At 41.6% G+C, this 17,255-nt stretch overlaps 2 protein-coding genes across 7 annotated transcripts; one reads left to right on the top strand and one right to left on the bottom strand.

Moving 5' to 3' along the window:
• Nucleotides 1-1,495: 1,495 nt before the first annotated feature.
• On the bottom strand, nt 1,496-7,677 carry trim105 (tripartite motif containing 105). 5 transcript variants are annotated; one of them, XM_085422093.1, is made up of 8 exons: nt 7,541-7,630; nt 7,210-7,453; nt 6,752-7,097; nt 3,986-4,081; nt 3,311-3,544; nt 3,160-3,173; nt 2,909-3,024; nt 1,496-2,684 (listed from the first exon to the last, which is right to left on the bottom strand). In XM_085422093.1, the coding sequence occupies exons 3-8, from the start codon at nt 7,040-7,042 to the stop codon at nt 2,125-2,127; spliced, it is 1,311 nt and encodes a 436-aa protein (XP_085278219.1). In that variant the 5' UTR covers nt 7,043-7,097; nt 7,210-7,453; nt 7,541-7,630; the 3' UTR covers nt 1,496-2,124. The 5 variants fall into 5 exon arrangements, with proteins under 5 accessions (XP_085278219.1, XP_085278237.1, XP_085278229.1 ...); XM_085422111.1 differs by having other exon boundaries at nt 7,303-7,453; XM_085422103.1 differs by having other exon boundaries at nt 7,210-7,253.
• A 4,172-nt stretch (nt 7,678-11,849) lies between these two features.
• On the top strand, nt 11,850-17,234 carry npy7r (neuropeptide Y receptor Y7). 2 transcript variants are annotated; one of them, XM_085381972.1, is made up of 2 exons: nt 11,850-11,980; nt 14,711-17,234. In XM_085381972.1, exon 2 carries the CDS (start codon nt 14,745-14,747, stop codon nt 15,858-15,860), a length of 1,116 nt encoding a protein of 371 aa, XP_085238098.1. In that variant the 5' UTR covers nt 11,850-11,980; nt 14,711-14,744; the 3' UTR covers nt 15,861-17,234. The 2 variants fall into 2 exon arrangements, with proteins under 2 accessions (XP_085238098.1, XP_085238092.1); XM_085381966.1 differs by lacking the exon at nt 11,850-11,980 and adding an exon at nt 12,073-12,283.
• Nucleotides 17,235-17,255: the final 21 nt, after the last annotated feature.

Below are 17,255 nucleotides of genomic sequence, written 5' to 3'. Positions count from 1 at the left end.
AGCACTTCTTATCTTTGATTTGAGTGTCCAGGTCACATCTTTCTTTCCCTTTGTCTCCCTTTATCAAATTGTCGCTTTGGTTTAATCTTCCTTTTAGACAGTAAATCCAAGGTCAAATTTCTGTAGTCTTTCTCGTGAATGCCCTTTGACACCAAACAACTAGAAAGAGTTACAGTACTTTCAGATTCTGCTTTACTTCCCATCAATGTCGGTGTTCCCTTTTTTTTTCTCCTGTCCTTTTTCCTTTTTTGGAGTGATCAGTGACGCAGAAACTGGCAGCTATTTGAAAGCTATGCCACTTGTGGAAGATTTTTCTTACAGTGGAATGATTTATTTCAAATTATTTTTGAATCCCTCGCTGCTCGAGGGCATACACAATCGAATTTTTTCCCTGAAGACCTTGGAGAGCTCTTTAGATGTTGGCATGTCGATATGAACAGATTTGAACAGCTAAGAGAACAGCAGAGGTTAGATAGTTCAAGTTGTTATGAAAAGGACTTATTAATATTAATATGTTTTGACTTTTTCCACCACTGTTATTCAGGTGCAACTGAATATGTTAAAAAGGTCAATAATTTCCAGAGGGTGTACTTCCTTTTTCACAAAACTAAAACTGAAGCAGATTTAAGAGGAAATGGCGAGGAAAGCTAGAAGTAATGACTTTTTGCATAATTGCATTTCTCAAGTTTTAATAATAAAATATTAAATAGTGTCGCTTTGAGCTACATAGGATACCCAAAGGCTCTGTAGAGCTGAGCGTCCCATTAAACAGACTGGCCACTGTTTAGCTCTATTACCATTACATTGCTTAACATGTTTTAATTACAATAAGAAACATCTTGTAGTATATAGATGTATATCACACCCAAAAGGCACAAATGTGTTCCACAGAGTCAAACAGAATGACCTGTAAAGAAGAGAAAAACAAGAATGTAAAAGGTTTACTTCATAATTTACGGCAATTTTGCTAAATCTGAACACATACATAAAAGAAAGTGTGTGATAAAAGCATGATGAATGCATATTCCATGTAGCTGCTGTGCAGAAAAACAGTTCCCCCACCGGTCTAGTTTATTGTGCCACTTTCCCAATCAGGAGGCGCAGGCAGCAGCATCCTGCTTCAGCAGCCCCCTGAGGCCTGTCCAGGAGACCCACAGGCAACCCCACTGTCACTCTGTTTATCTGACCTTTCACCTGGCGGGAGGAAACAGGACGTCGGTGCTGTCGTGTGTTTGCAAAGATAACCAAAAGCCCGCCTGTTTTCGCTGTGGAAGTGTCAGCGATGGCTCACGCGTTTAAAGAAAAAAAATTAAAATAAAAAATTCCGGTGCAGGCGAGTCAGCAACCCTCCACCGTGTCTCCTGTTAGGATAGCTTTGGATTCACATCAGTTGCAGTGTGCAGTTGCGAACTTTGCTTTGATGATGTTTAATAGCATCCTTGATCGTTTCAAGTTGTGTTGGGTTTGCACTTCCACAGCGTGTGGCGTTGTAGAAAAGAATCAAAGGCAGTGTTTGAGGAAGAAAAAGTGATTCGGTTTATTTGCGTAAGCACTTTATACACGACGAAAGGAAATTACTAAGAAAATTAAACTCATGATACATGGCTTCAAAATTAGACACATACATAATGAATAGAAACGAATAAACAGATTGAGTCCTTTCTATTTCCTACACAATCACATACAAAATCTTGTAATAAAGTGCATAATAACCTCACCCTGACTGAATTTGGTGATTTTACAAGTCAGTCTAAAGAGTCTAACCTGGCAATTATTCCAATTATCATAGCAAAAGTCATTTATCTACATCTATTAAACATTATGTGTTGAAGACTGAGTATGCCATTAATGTAATTTGATGCATCTAAGCTAGAGCACAGCGTTTTAATACTGCATTTAAGCTAATTGGTGCATAAGCCTTGGCACGATGATTACTACAAAGTGGATTTTTTTTTTACTTTGATGAGTAAGACAATTTTCTGAACATTTTAAAGCTTTTAAGATAGAAAACAGCATCTGGCAAAATCAAGTCAGAATTTGTGAAAAGAATGTTTACGTCACGCTCATTCAAATAATGGCTGATAACCGTGTTGTGTGAGAAAGCATTGATTGATTGCAGCGATATCAGCCGGACAGAGCGGCAGGAGGGTAGTGGAGGAGCTTTATGGGCTGAGGTTTGTGGCGGCTGTCTGTAATGCACGGGCTAAAGAAGGGGAACACCTTGCCCCTCGGCCCGTTGGCGAACGAGTAGAGCAGACTCATGTCGTCGGCGTTGTAGAAGGAGACCCTCCTCTCGTCGCAGTCCAAGAAAACCCCGAGCCTCTGCGGGGAAGATCTGACCCGCAGCCTCTCCCACGGCTGCTTCCCCACCGAGTACTCGTTCCTGTTGCGCAGCCGCAAGGTCCAGTAGCCGCTTTCCGGGCTCAGCTTGATCCGAGCGTGCCTGTTGACATTCTCCAAGGCCACTCCCAGGTCCCACTTAGGGCTGGTGCCCACTTCTACCTCCCAGTAGTGTCGACCCGATTGGAAGCCCTGGGCAGCCAGAATGTTGACGCACTGAAGGAAGCGCTTGTTGTGGTTCACGTGGTGGGTCATGACGTTAGATTCGACCGCTACGGTTTTGTCTCTCGAGACTTGAATGCTCGGGTGTGCTGTATCGACGTCAAACGTTAACAGGGAGGGACCTATGGGGTGAAACAATTCATTGGGAGATAAAATGACAGATTTTTAACGCACAAAACTCCAAAACAACCCTTTTACAGCATGATAATGGTGCCACTCCTGTTTCCACCTCAATAGCTTATCATAACACTACACTCATTTTCCCTTAATTACTCCCATTATTGACTCAGAACCAGTTTTCAGCTCCAGTCATTTTGTGTGTAATGAAGCATCGGGGGGAAATTACCTGGTTTCAAAGATTTGAACATCCTCCTCCATGTGATGTATTGTAAGGGAGCCAGGTATTTGTTACTGAAAGCATTTATATCAAACTCCGGGGCGATATCCACCTGCGCACATGGTCTGTGCAAACAAAAAGGACACAGAGTTCGGATCATTTGCTCTCAGCGTAAATTACTGTAAATGTCACATGAGCACAATGTGCGCAAAAACTGTCACGAGCAATTAATTGGTCACAACACGGAAATGCACGCTCACCTCAGTGCTGGGAGCTAATGAGAAGGAAAAAAAAAAGTCACGTTAACAGCTTGTTTGAAACGGGTTCGTGAAAAATAATTAATTCCCAATTAGATGATTTTATAATATCAGACAATAATATAAATAGGGTCACATCATTTTCAATTCCCACCTCAGTCAGTACGATGTCCTGGGTGGCAGTGCTGGCCTCCTGCAGCGCTTTTATATTGTCCTCCAGCTCCTTCGCTGCCTGCTCCGTGACCTCCAGGTGGTGCTGGACTTTCACCAGCTCCTCCTCCTGCTCCCTCCTCAGCTGCTCCAGCGTACAGGCTTCCTCATCGTGCAGGATCTGATGGAGAGCTTGGAACTCACTTTTGACACGCGCCTGGAGATCTGCCGCGACACTCTACGAGGGAGAGGGATGATTAACGTTATAAGAGCGGGACTCTCCGTGTCGTGCCACGCGTTTACCGAACACGTGGCTTGCTTGCTTAAAGCTCTAAAAAGCTTGCGGAACAACACACATCTCCAGAGATACAAACAGATGGGAATGAAGTCACAATTAGCATAAAAGCTCCATGTGTCTGACAAGTACTGCATAAAGAAGGAAACGATTTCCTTTTCATCATCTCAGCCCAGCGTGTGCGGCTAAAATTTAAGCTCTTATCCCACATCTGTCTGCCTTACTTTGTCATTTTGTTTCCGTCGCTCCTGCTTTTGCACAGTTTGTCATGTTCTGCACCACTAAATATGCACATTAACATGCTGTAAACGGCCATTAGAGACGGCCGTGCTTGTTCTTATTTCTTAAGTGTTGCCATTCCTTTGGATTCCCACATGAGCGTACCTTTATAATATTCATCTTTTCTTTGTCTCTGTGAATGCTGTTGATGAAGTCCTGCTTCCTCAGGCGGTGGCTCTCCAAAGCCTCCTTCAGTTGTTTCTGCAAAGTGGTATGCAAATCTAATCAGCGTGGGGGATAGGAACACTAAAGAAAAGAGACTATGCAGAGAATGAAGGAACTCGATAACAGTAAAGGGGGGAATAATTAACGACAAGAAGTAAACGCTATTCAAGACACAGGCCCATCTGAGAACTTTGCTTTTGTGCTGTTGTTGAGTTGATCTGCATCACATTCAGAGGTTTTTCTTATATTCTGCATGTATTGAGGAGGAAACATCATAATACATTACAATCTAACGGAATCTAGTACAACTACAGCACAAAACACAGCCTAGGAAGAACACAACATTTTAAAAGGTCCCACATTATGGAAAAGCATTTTGATTGTGTTTTATTATGTTCTTAATCCACTTGCATATGTAACATAAAAGCTGCGAAAATACACCTGTCTAAAGTTTGGACTAGTGATGTCATCAGAAGAAGAAAAAAAAAACTTTACACAAAAAACCCCAATAGCAAAATCTGGAATACTACTCATTTTTTGCAGAGTATGTACCAACATGGGGATGCATAACTACAAACTACAACACCAAAGATGGCGGCTAGTGCAGTTGCAGTAATAGTGCCAGCCCGACTTGCGAAGAAAAGTAGTAAGAGTCGAGTACGGAAGCACTTGAGGTAGATGACCAAGGGTTGGAACTACATTTTTAAAAGATGATATGCAAACGTCCCCCACAGCTTGTGGGGATAGGTTAATTGATTGATTAATCTAAATTGTCACTAGGTGTGAATGTGAGTGTGAATGGTTGTCTGTCCCTATGTGTTGGCCCTGCGACAGACTGGCGACCTGTCCAGGGTGTACCCCGCCTTTCGCCCTATGACAGCTGGGATAGGCTCCAGCGCCCCCCGCGACCCTGGAAAGGATAAGCGGAAGCGAATGGATGGATGGATATGCAAACGATGCTATCTTGACTTTCACACCAAGTGTGGAAATGCTTCAGAGAAGAGGCTAAAAGATAGACATCTACATATGCTTACATTCATATTTCACAACAGCATTGCTGTTGTGAACTCAACTGTGTCTAAAGTTAAATGCTTGAGCTTGTGACGTTAGCAGGATACTTAGCAACCATGCTAACACTTCTGGTAACCAAATATATTGGTAACATTTTCGTGTCATTCTGAAATGACACTGAGTCAAAGGATTAGGGTAACGTCTGTGTTTTTCTTTTTTAATTTGAATTGAATTGAGTTTTAAGAATCAGGTAATTATGCTGGTACTGGTACCGACTACTAGACTTCCAGGAAAGCTAAAGAATGTACAGCCAAGGATGAAGACAGTAGCAACATACACTGAAGCCAAAATGTCCTTTTTTGTTAAATATAAGCTACATTATAAATTTTTTGACTGCTCTGCTTCAGACTGAACTGACAAAAACAGGTATTTTTACTGCAAACATGACTGTGCCATCTTAATTAGAGCCAACCCAATATAGGTTTTTAAGACCAATACTGATATTTTGTGATTTAAAAATCAGATAAATCAGCTGTTATTAATGCTGATAGTCATCAATCAGCAAATAGCTGACATTGGCTAATAATAGTGATAAAGCTTAGATTAAGCTGAAGTTCAAACTAATATGAAATGGGATCATTATTATGGAAAAAAACTGGCTTAAATGTTTATAGCCTGAAACACATGTTAAGGTATGTAAAGTCAGAATTATAAAGGGTGTGAGCCGCATTACCTAATTGGAATCACTGAGCTGGAGTTCTCAACCATGTTTGTGTTATGTTATCTTACCAATATTATGGGTTATTATGCTGTTAGCTGGTGTAACAGCTCAAGGGAGGCCTGCGCTCCATTTGCACGCATCTATGCGCACGCAATGGACCTACGCAGCCGACACAGGCACACAGCCGATAATTTAGTAATCAAGTAGTTTGTTCACATGTGGTGTCTTTTGGCCTAAAAAAATAATTAAATAAATACATTCTAAAATTCAGGTGACTTTACAAACCAGTGGCTGATGCTGCCGTGGTCTGTGGTTTGTTACTTTAGCTTTTTATGTTTTGTATGGTTTCCAAAAAACAAAAGCAACAAAAAAAAAAAAAAAAAAAAAAAAAAAAAAAAAAAAAAAAAATAGGGGACAAGTTGACAAGTTAATTTGTCAATCGGGAATCCTTAGAAGTACCTGTACTTTTTATGTTAAGTGAAAGAAACCAGCTGAGGCCTCGAGCCTTATATTTGCTCGACAGATCAATTTCTTATCTGTTCTCTTAGGAAAAGTGGAAAAGGATTTTTTTGTCTGTGCTAAAACCAGCAAAACAAACAAACAAAAAACCTTACAAGTGTTTTTATTATTCTGTCAGTGTATATTAATGCCTCTGCTGTGCTTAAGTTGCATAACCTGTTATACAAAGTATCATAAGGGTGAGTGAAGAGTGAACTTTGGTCTGAGAAATTCAAATAAGGTAGGCTGAGGGCAGAACAACAATAAAACAAACGTGGACGCGGACTGAAGCATGAATTATAACTGTATTGAACCCAGATGTTACTTGCTGGTCAATTACTATTGATCGGTCTACTTAAGAGCACAAGGTTATTTGTATAACATCGCAGAAGACTTTATTTCTTGCTGACCCAAAGAAACTGTCTGGAAAACCGCCAGCACGACAGTTAAACATGAAGTGAGACTGAAATACAAACCTCTAGGTTCTTGGTGTAAGCATCCGAGGTAGTGGCACGGACCTTCTCCACCATGGCTGCCACAAGGTAGTTAGTTTGAAACTGCTTGGAGCTGAACTCCTTGCGGCATTGTGGGCAGGTGACAGGCCCCTGCGTTCCTCTCCAGTACCTGGATATGCAAGATTTGCAGAAATGGTGCATGCAGGCCAACATGACAGGCTCTCGGAACAGATCACAGCATATGGCACATGTCAGGTCCTCTCTCAGACTGCCTCTGGTGGACTGAACAGCATCAGCAGCAGCAGCAGCCATGATGAAGGGTGCTGTCCTCTTTGAGATCCCTTCACAGGAAGTGAAAGCAAAACGTCTGAAGGCAAACAGAAAAGATTACCAATCCACTTCTGCAAATACTTTACAAGGAGATAGCTTCGATTTTTCTGTCAGCTGCCAACAAATGAAAGGAAAAACAAATAGTTCACCTTCAAACACAGCAGAGTGTGCAGCTACAGTCTGAAGTCCATCACTGATAACAAAGCAGTGCAAACATCTTAATACTAGCACTAAGCACCTACTTGATGGTGCTCAGCAGTAGAAATCAGGTGCTATATCACGGGGCTTGCGAGCTAGCTTGTGATTTGTATTGTGAAGGCAGTGTTTACTCAGGTAGCGTGTTTGCTCTTAACTGCCTGGAGCCAGTTAGCGTTTAGCTACGTGTAGCAGCCTCTACAAAACAATAAGAAACAAAAGACATTTCGGAACTTCAATAAAGTGACTATAATCGTCACATAATGAATACTTTGATGAACTTACGTGGTCTGTTGTTCGGAGAAATTCAAAACCGAATACGTCAAAGTTCGCCCCTCTGCTCTCTACTCCCTGCTGCTGCTACTGTTTGGGAACAAATAGTCTTATATTCTGCGCATGCGCGCGCCACAAGCCTGCGTTTGATTGGTCAGTGTGTTTGACGGTGAACAGCAGATGGCAACGAGTTTTGTCAGCAATTTTCGATATACACTAACTGGTCATTTTATTAGGTACACACGTTCAACTGCTCATTAATACAAATATCTAATCAGCCAATCACGTGGCAGCAATTCAGTGCATTTATAGGCATACAGACAAGGTCAAGGCGACCTGCTGAAGTTCAAAGTAAGCATCAGAATGGGGAAGAAAGGGGATTTCATTGAGAAATGGGTATTGGTGCCAGACAGATCTGCTGATTGACTGGGAATTTCCTACAAAACCATGTCTAGGGTTTACAGAAAATGGTCTGAAAAACTGAAAATATGCAGTGAGTTGCAGTTTTCTGGGTTTTGTCGATACTAAAGGTCGGAGAAGAATAACCACACTGCATAAAGCTGATAGGAAAGTAATATTAACTCAAATGACCACTTAACAGGAAATTCAGGCTAGAATTCACACAGACGCCCCAGAAATGGGCAATAAAAGATCAGAAAGATTCTGATGAGTCTTGATTTTGCTGGTACATTAGGCAAGCATGGTTAGAATATGGAAAACCACATAAAAGCATGGCTCCATCCTTGCTTGTATCAAATGTTCAGGGTACTGTTGGTGATATTTTCTCGGCAAACATTGGGCCCTTTAAGTACCAGATCATGATTTATACACCACACCTGCTTGATTGTTGTTGATAACCATATCCATCATTTTATGATCACAGTGTACCCATCTTCTGAAAGCCGTTTCCAGTGAAACTCTCAAATTAGCTCAAAGTGGTTTCTTGAATGGGGTCTCTGTATTCAAATGGCTTCCACATTCAGCACATCTCAGTCCGACAGCTCACCTTTGGGTTGGGGTGGAAAGAGAGATTTACGTCATGGATGTGTACCAGACAAATCTGCAGCAATTGGGATGCTATCATGTCAATATTGACCAAAATCTCAGAGGAATGTCTCCAGCACCTTTGCCAGTCGACCAATATTTATTTTCAATCTACCTTTTTCACTTCCTCCAATGTCTGTTGCAAACGCAGGGAAGGACTAAGACTAAGACTAAGAATACTGGATCTAATATTGATTCCGAAAAGACAGTCAAGTTGCATCTTTTTACTTTTACTGTAAAAAATAGATTAAAGTGTGTTATTTCTAGGTCATTTGCACAGATATATCTGTCCATTCATCCTCCATCAGATATAATTCTGATGGAACAAATCCCTTATAAATACCTTGGAGTACACATTGACAATAAACTGGACTGGGCTAAAAACACCACAGCACTTTACAGGAAGGGCCAGAGTCGTCTCTATTTTTTGAGGCGACTGAGGTCCTTCAACATCTGCCAGAAAATGCTGAGGATTTTCTATGAGTCTGTGGTGGCCAGTGCGATCCTCTATGCTGTTGCATGCTGGGGGAGCAGGCTGAGGGTCGCAGATGCCAACAGACTTAATAAACTGATCCGTAAGGCCAGCAATGTTGTGGGGATGGAGCTGGACTCCCTCAAGGTGGTGTCGGAGAGGCGGATGCTGTCCAAGATAAAGACAATGTTGGATAACACCTCCCACCCACTCCATGACATGTTGGTCAGTCACAGGAGCACGTTCAGTGAGAGACTGAGATTACTGAAAAGCACCACTGAACGACACAGGAAATCATTCCTGCCTGTGGCCATCTCCCTGTACAACGCATCCACTTAACACACTGTTTGCTGCTACAACTACACATGTTTCTTTTCCAAATATTTATTTATAAGTGACTTATGTATGTATGTATGTATATATATGTATATATTGTACTATTCTTAGTTAGTGTATTGTCTGTCTTGTCTTAATGTTGGTTTAAAATGGAGCACTGTAACAAAAAATAATTTCCCCCAGGGATCAATAAAGTATTCTGATTCTGATTCTGATTCTGATTAAATGACTATTAAATCTCCATGAATAGTAGTAAAGCAAACATCTAATAAAATAGGATTGGACTCTAGTCTCATGTAAAGGTCAGGCCCCCATAACAGTTTTGCCCACGTTTCACCCTAGTGGGAGTTGTGCCTTAAGAGGGTCCTCTTAAGAGACAACTTCCACTAGGGCTTAAACACCTGGGACTCTCCATCAGTTGGTGTTAGAACTGAAAAAGCTTCTTGCATGAGAGGTGAAACGTCTTCAAGAAAGTTATAGAAGTCCGGTCGCTTTTCTTTCCAAGCTCCTTAGATTCCGTAGATAGCTATTTGTTTAGATTTCTGAAAGGTTCCTCCGGAGCCACAAAAGACGTTATACAAAAGATTTTACATTACTTGCTGCGATAAGTGAACTGAACTCAGTGTGTAAAATGAGTGGATGGTTTGTGGAATTATAATGAAATTTGCTTGATATCCACTATTGCAAAAATCTACAGTCTGTCACAAGTTGCTAAAAACCTCCAAACTCTCTGAAACATTACCAAGGATACGACCTCGGTGTCATTAATGTTAGCTCCAGGCGTGCTTGCAAGGAATGTGGCTATTAAATTTCAGTTTAATAGGGGAGATACAGGACCACTTCTGCCTTCTTGGACATGGTGACCAAGTCCTTTATAAAAGAAAAGTTCACCAGCAGGAACGACTGGAACATCCCACACAAATATTTCTCTGAGGAATCCAATCTGCAAGCTTCAAAAGGAAAGTATCCTTTAAAATCAATATCTAAAATCAAATGACTAAATGGTCTAATCCGCATTGTACGGTTACCATCTGTCAAGTGTGTATCCCCGGTAGGAAATAACAAAAGGAAAAGGGGGAAAAAAGCACAAAAGGGATTTCTTAGCTTGGGTTAATTACACAGAAAGACAGACAAACAAGTTGCGAGGACACCCACAGTTTGTGAGCTAGAGACAAGAAGTGAATCTCAACCATTCTCAGTCCCAAATAGCTCACTAACCACTTTTATGAAGATTAATTTGAGCCCTTCCAGGTGAATCAATGACACAGCAGCCTGAGAAAACTCTCAACACTGGCTGAGTGACCCAGGCATGGGGAGGCTGGTGGATGGCTCTTTTAATTGGAAGCAAAAGAAGTGAAAGAGAGAAAGAGAAAGAGCCAATCAAGTATAATCTCCGGTGCTGAGATAATTGGTGCATCAAATTATTCTGCCACAAACTAAAACCAAAGAGGTTCAAGGATCCTATTAAGATTCTGATCAGGTGAATTCCTTTCAAACAATCATGTAGGTTGAAAGTACAGTAAAAAAAATTAATTCAGGGCATTTTTAAAGTCTTTTAATCCCATTTATTTCTAGGGACCTTGTGATCTTTGTTGCTTTTTGCGTTTCACTTTGCTTTTGAAGTTCCTCAAAAACTGGCCAAATCAAAACAAAAAGTAATTTTTGTCCCAGATGACTATTTACTGTCATCTTGTTACAGAGGGAATTGCTCCAGGCACAATAAAGTCACCATCCCCCCCCGCGCCCCTCCCAATAGAAAATAATCCAGGTAAATGACACACTCTGAATACTAAAATATTGACTGACATCTCCCACGACACTGCAGGGTCAAAGGGACTACAGTTTAGTGACTTTCTGTGCCATCAGCATGAACTTTAATCTATTTTAGGTATCGTGGGAGCTCACAGGGGAAAAAAGCCCACGAGAGGCTCCTTGTTGTCTTGTATTGTTTTCCGGGCTAATCAACTCAATATGACAGTTAGCTTAACAATGGCTCTCTGCAAAGCAACACGAAAATTGCGTTAAGCTGCACTTTAAATGTTTTTCATTAAAGAAATTAGATCAGTTGAGACAGTGATCCCGAGAATCAAATATACAGCCATTTAAATTATCTGCTTTAAAGCCATGTTTTGTTCCAAAGTTCATCAAATATTGTACACATGAACAAGGGCAAAGCTTCGAGGAGGGGAAAAACGGAATACTTGGCAGGAAATAAATGAAATAACAAATGGAGATGAATTTGGAAAACCCAGTGACGTAGACTGAGTGTGCTTTGGCACTTTAAAGGATGCTTTATGGTGTTTTATTTGATTTCTTTGCCTGGTGAAAGTAAATAAAATAAATGAAAACATTACAAAAAAAAGTGTGATTTGCAAAGCGCAAACCCTGCGCAGATCTCCAGTCTCTGTCTCTGGCAGGCTGGCACAGATGTGGAGGCTTACACTGCACCCTGTAAACCTGACAGGAACACACAAAACAGTCGAGCCACAAGATGCGCACCAGGCGCTGCACGCTGGGAGGAGCTTCGAGATTTTTTCCCACTTGTTTCATGACACTCTCCGGTGAAGACACGTTTGCACAAAGGAGATATAGGGGGACAGGTGAGTCGATTAATGTGTGGATAGACTTAAAATGGATATTGCGAAGCTATAGTTGTGGGACATACATGGACTCCCCCTTTGAGGTGCAAGACATGATTTCTCTGCTCTTTTGTGACAGCGTAACCTGTAGCTGATAGAACTATGAAATGTGCGTAATTTGGATAAAAGAAAACGTGCTGGATGAAAAGAGTCCAGACTGCGTACCTGAGACTCTTTGCGTTGGAGAGAGACGTTTTGCACCTGTCAAGTCGGTTAACTAATCTCTCAGAGCTCAGTTGGAGATGTTTGAATGCGCACTGCTGAGTAAGTTGAACAAATTGGCACAAATTACGCACCGATGCACACTCAATTAGAAATAAATCGCCTCGTTATTATTTGGTAGTAATATGTAGAGTTAGCTTGAATTGAATCAGGTTGTGCTGAGGATGTTTGATCGAGCAGGTGTAGTGGCACAAGGTTCCTATCATTGAACAAAAAAGGGTAAATAATGGTTTATAAAGTGCATGGCTTAACCTGCCTGGTGCAGCGGTGTGTACCAGGCAGGTTAAGGCAGGGTTTTCATGTTCCTCGGGTTACTGGCACTGCAACACCTGTTGTAGCACCATGATCACATCTTCGGTGATCCCTACATATGGATTTCGAGGCATCTTACAAATCAGTCAACTATAGATTATTTTGTCCGATGTCCTAAGAGTCTCTGTTTTCTCTTCACCGCTAATATTTCAAGGAACCGACACGTATGAATGGTTTCAAATATCAGGGAATTGTGCAGGAGCTTGGAGACACGACACATCTGCAATGCAATACCTTTAGTTTAACCGTAACATTATGGGCGAGAACACAATACTTCCAAATGCCATTGGCTTCACTGTTTTACTGTTTTAGTAAAATCGTGGAAAAAGCGATGATGTCAGTGAAAGATAGTCTTTCTAGTGGTTCCCAGGAAATAGGCTGGATCCCCCGAGAAATCAAGGAGTGTCTGTCACCAAAGAGATGACCTCTCACTAAAGGGTGACCTGGTTTGTCTCAGAAAACTTTAAGCATTAAGTGATGGCCACAAAAAAAAAAATAAAAATAAAAATAAAAATCAATAAAAATTGCAAAGCTTAATCAGGCCCATAAGGGCAGGTCCAGGTTTTATGATTGAGAATCCCTAGGAAATGGATTTCCTCAAAGCATCTTACTGTGGTTAACATAACATAATGCAATTTACATGCATTTGCCTAATAAGGATGAGACTTGGCTTTTATCCTTTAAGAGCCAAGCTGCAGCTGTAGTTATACATGTCATTACAACATGCACTGTCTGCACTCAGCAGCGGCTCTTGGCTGTACACAGGTAAACTGCCATAAATGACTAGATGATGAACTACAGAATATTTTTACTTATGAAAGGTTGTTTAATGTTAAGCACAAAAACACAATGTTCCCTTTATAAGATTCAGACTATGCATGCAACCTGCCTGCAACTCTAATGATGCAGCTTTGAACTGGCTCACTCTTGATCTCACTGCTTCCTCCATCATGTTTTCTTTATTCTTTCTAATAGTACAGGTTTTCATGTCTCTTAGAGGGTTTTTTTGTGTTTTCTTTTGCACAGCCCAGACAATATTCCACAGTAAATAGCTCGTGATATCCAACCCGTTCTCACTCCCAAAGCGTAACATTTTACGCTAGGTGACAAATCGTCACCATATTACGTTTTCGGCTACCCACCACGTTCCTAAATGACGACCATATCTGGTTCTATTTTTGCATAGGGCTTTCAAGAAGCTGCTACAAAGCAAGCTGTTCTTCAGTTGATTCTAACTGTCGATCTATTCATTAAAATTCATGTTTAATTTTCTTACTTTTACAGAACATCTACCTCCTCAACACAGTCGTGGACAAGTGTTCTAATAATGAGGCCGTACGAATTAGAGGCGTCTCATATCTACTAAATTGTTTCATTATCTTTTGGTTAAACACTACATCTCTTTAATATCAGAGTGGTATTTGCAGGTGATGTAAAGGGAACAAAGAAATAACTGTGGAGCCATGTTTTTTAAGAAAGTTGGATTTTAGCTCTCTTGCAGTGCAGAGCATGGAAAACACCCTGAAAATAAAAAACATGGTTTGAAGTACAATGCATCACTAATAATGCCACTTGTCTGTCCTAATACACTGACAGGAATGTCTGCAGTTCACTTCTGTGAGTGACAGCGTATAAAAGACACGAAACAAATGGATAGAAGAGTAACACACCTCGACACTTGATCAAAGAGCTCTAATGTTCAGATTCCCATAGTTGTACTGCCAGTATCCAATTCAATTTGACTTATTTTATTTAGAAAATTCTTAGCATTGTAAGGTAAAGAGTCTACAATAATACAGAAAAACCCCAGCAGCCAGACAACCCCCTCTGAGAAAGCACTTTTTGACAGTGGGAAGGAAAAACTCCCTTATAAGAGGACAATATCTCAGCAGAACCAGACTCAGGGAGCCGTTACCGCTTTGTGGTGAGGGGAGAAAGACAGGGCAAAAAACATGCCTTGGAAGAGAGACAGAGATGAATAATAACTAATATTTAAATACAGAGTGGTGTGTAAACGCCAGTGTGCATGAGAAGTCTGTGAGGGCTTAATTGATGTACATCCTGGAGGTAAGAGTTCAAGAAATGTTGATCAGGCGTGATGAGAAACCTCTGATGGGATATTCTCTTAAACAGTTATTTTCTATTTTCTCTGCTCAGGTGTAAAGTCAGCCTTGATCTAGCATCTTCCAAAATGAGCCCACCGGACATATCCAACAGCACGGGAGAAGACGAGGCTGGAGAAACCGATCCCTTGTTTCTGCTTAACGACAGCATGGGCTTGCACCAGCCTGGATACCACACTGACATCATCAAGCACCTTGGAGTCCAGATCAGCCTGATCACAGCTTACTCGCTTATCATCCTGCTGGGGCTGCTGGGCAATGCTCTCGTCATCTACATGATAGTTCGCTACAGAAACATGCGAACAGTCACCAACTTCTTCATAGCTAACCTGGCCCTGGCAGACCTTCTCGTGAACACCTTCTGTTTGCCCTTCACGCTGGTTTACACTCTTCTAGAAGAGTGGACATTTGGGGCTGTGTTGTGCCACATGGTGCCCTTTGCCCAGGCTCTGAGTGTGCACGTATCCATCTTCACCATGACTGTCATAGCTCTGGAGCGCTATCGCTGCATCGTGTTCCACCTCGGAATGCGGCTCACGTGGCACTCGAGCTTCCTCATCATGGCATTCACCTGGACTGTGTCTGCTGTCCTGGCAGCACCCCTCGCCATCTTCAGAGAGTTCCGCTACGAAGAGATCCCGTCGATCAACCAGCGCTTTCCCGTCTGCACTGAAAAGTGGCCCCAAGTGACCAGCAGGGATGGGCTCATCTTCAGCCTCTCAATGCTCCTCCTGCAGTATATCATTCCTCTAGCCATCATCAGTTACGCCTACATCTGCATCTGGGTCAAACTGAGAAATCACATCAGCCCATCAAGCCGCAATGACAGCATCAACCGCCGCAAAAAGACCACAAAGATGCTGGCGCTTGTGGTGGTGGTGTTTGCCATCTGCTGGCTGCCCTTCCATGCCTTTCAGCTGGCCATCGACCTGGACCTGGTGCTCAGGCTCGAGGAGTATAAACTAATATACACCGTGTTCCACATTGTGGCTATGTGTTCAACTTTTACCAACCCTCTCCTGTACGGATGGATGAATAAAAACTACAGGAATGGCTTCCTCATGGTGTTCCGGTGCGAAGACAAGCCGGATACTTTCCACCTGGAAGGCTCATTCAGGACTCGCTCCTTGAGGAGGATGACTCTGAACGGCCGTAACGGCGGACACCCTCCCACTGCTGTGTGACTTGATTTGCACGTTTCAAGGCATCTGTAGTATATGAACGTATGCGCGCCCCTCTGCTCCGTTGGAGTTTGTCTTTCAAAAAGTAGCCTTTTTTTTTTACTTTAATGGTTTGATCTTGAGTATCTGTGTCACTGGAGAAGACCCAAAGCTTTGCATGCAAATTGCTTCATGTGAAGTTCTTTTTCCTTTGCTAACAGCACTAGTAAAAACAACTATTAAGAAATGTGTTTAAGGTGTTTACTTAGGTGTTATTTAACTAGGTACAGTGTATAATGTGTTCTCGTGTAAAATGAGGAGCTCTCTTTCGTTTGTCATGTCCAAATTTATGACACAGTCTTAAGGGAAGACTGTTATTACTGTGACAGTGAGAGTTTCATTTTTCACACCTGTTTTGTTTTTTCTACTTGATGTCTGCTCAAAAAATATCTGGATGGTTTTCAGCTAATTAATCCAACTGCTACATTCTGGATTAATTATAAGTGTTCTGGCAGCGTAACATTCAACCCTAGTTCAAGGAATCCAGAGGAGGCGATCGATATATTACTGTCCAAACAGGAAGTTAATTGTCCTCACCTGGCAACCAGCTGTTCCTGATTGGATGAAGCAGCAGGACCCTGTTTCCAGAGGAATGGGACTCTGTAGAGCGAGAGCGAGAGCAGTGTATTATTGATGTCTTTAGCACAGAATGCAGCCAGCTGCTTCGCAGATTTCTTAGAAATAAGAAACGCTTTTGGAAGAAGTCAGAATGTGTGATTCTGATAAAGTGCCCTTTGTTGACTGTTTAATGAACAGGAATATTAATCAACCGCAGCACCTCTTGGTAGACATAATGAGCCCCTATTACACATGCAAATCCTGGACCTGATCTGACTATGGGGAGAAACTATGTTTTGCATGTCCTTGTCAAATAAAGAGATCCAGGTTTGGATAAATATAAGTAAGTCAAGTAAATGGCTGTTATATTCTTCTGTGACATAGTTTGAAAATGTACTGAACATTGGCAGCATGCAGGGACTCCACACATGTATGGTAAGCCCGACTGATGAAATATCCATGTGAAAATTAAAAGAGGTGAATAGGAGATCTTTTTTAGTACAAGTCACACGTTTATGAGTCTTTCACATATTTTTTTGTTTATTTTAAAAAAGAAAAAAAAATAAGTGGGTCAAGTGATTCCAGTGAAGCATTTGTATATGGCCTACACATTGTGATTCATTATACAGCAGAGAAAATGCCTATTGCTCTGGCATTACTGGCTCCTGACACCCACATTGCTGTTTTATTCCCTTGTTTGACCTATATCCCTTTTTAGTCCTCTAAATTATTATGAGAGCTGTGAGTGCTATCAGTGCAACCAGCAGAACAGCACTCAGCTTGTATCCATTGCATCACACA

This window comes from Rhamphochromis longiceps, linkage group LG2 (assembly GCF_057381845.1).
Source record: "Rhamphochromis longiceps isolate RC_006_pf linkage group LG2, R_longiceps_female_GT1.1, whole genome shotgun sequence".
Classification (NCBI taxonomy): Eukaryota; Metazoa; Chordata; class Actinopteri; order Cichliformes; family Cichlidae; genus Rhamphochromis; species Rhamphochromis longiceps.
This window is presented reverse-complemented; position numbering and strand designations above follow the sequence as displayed.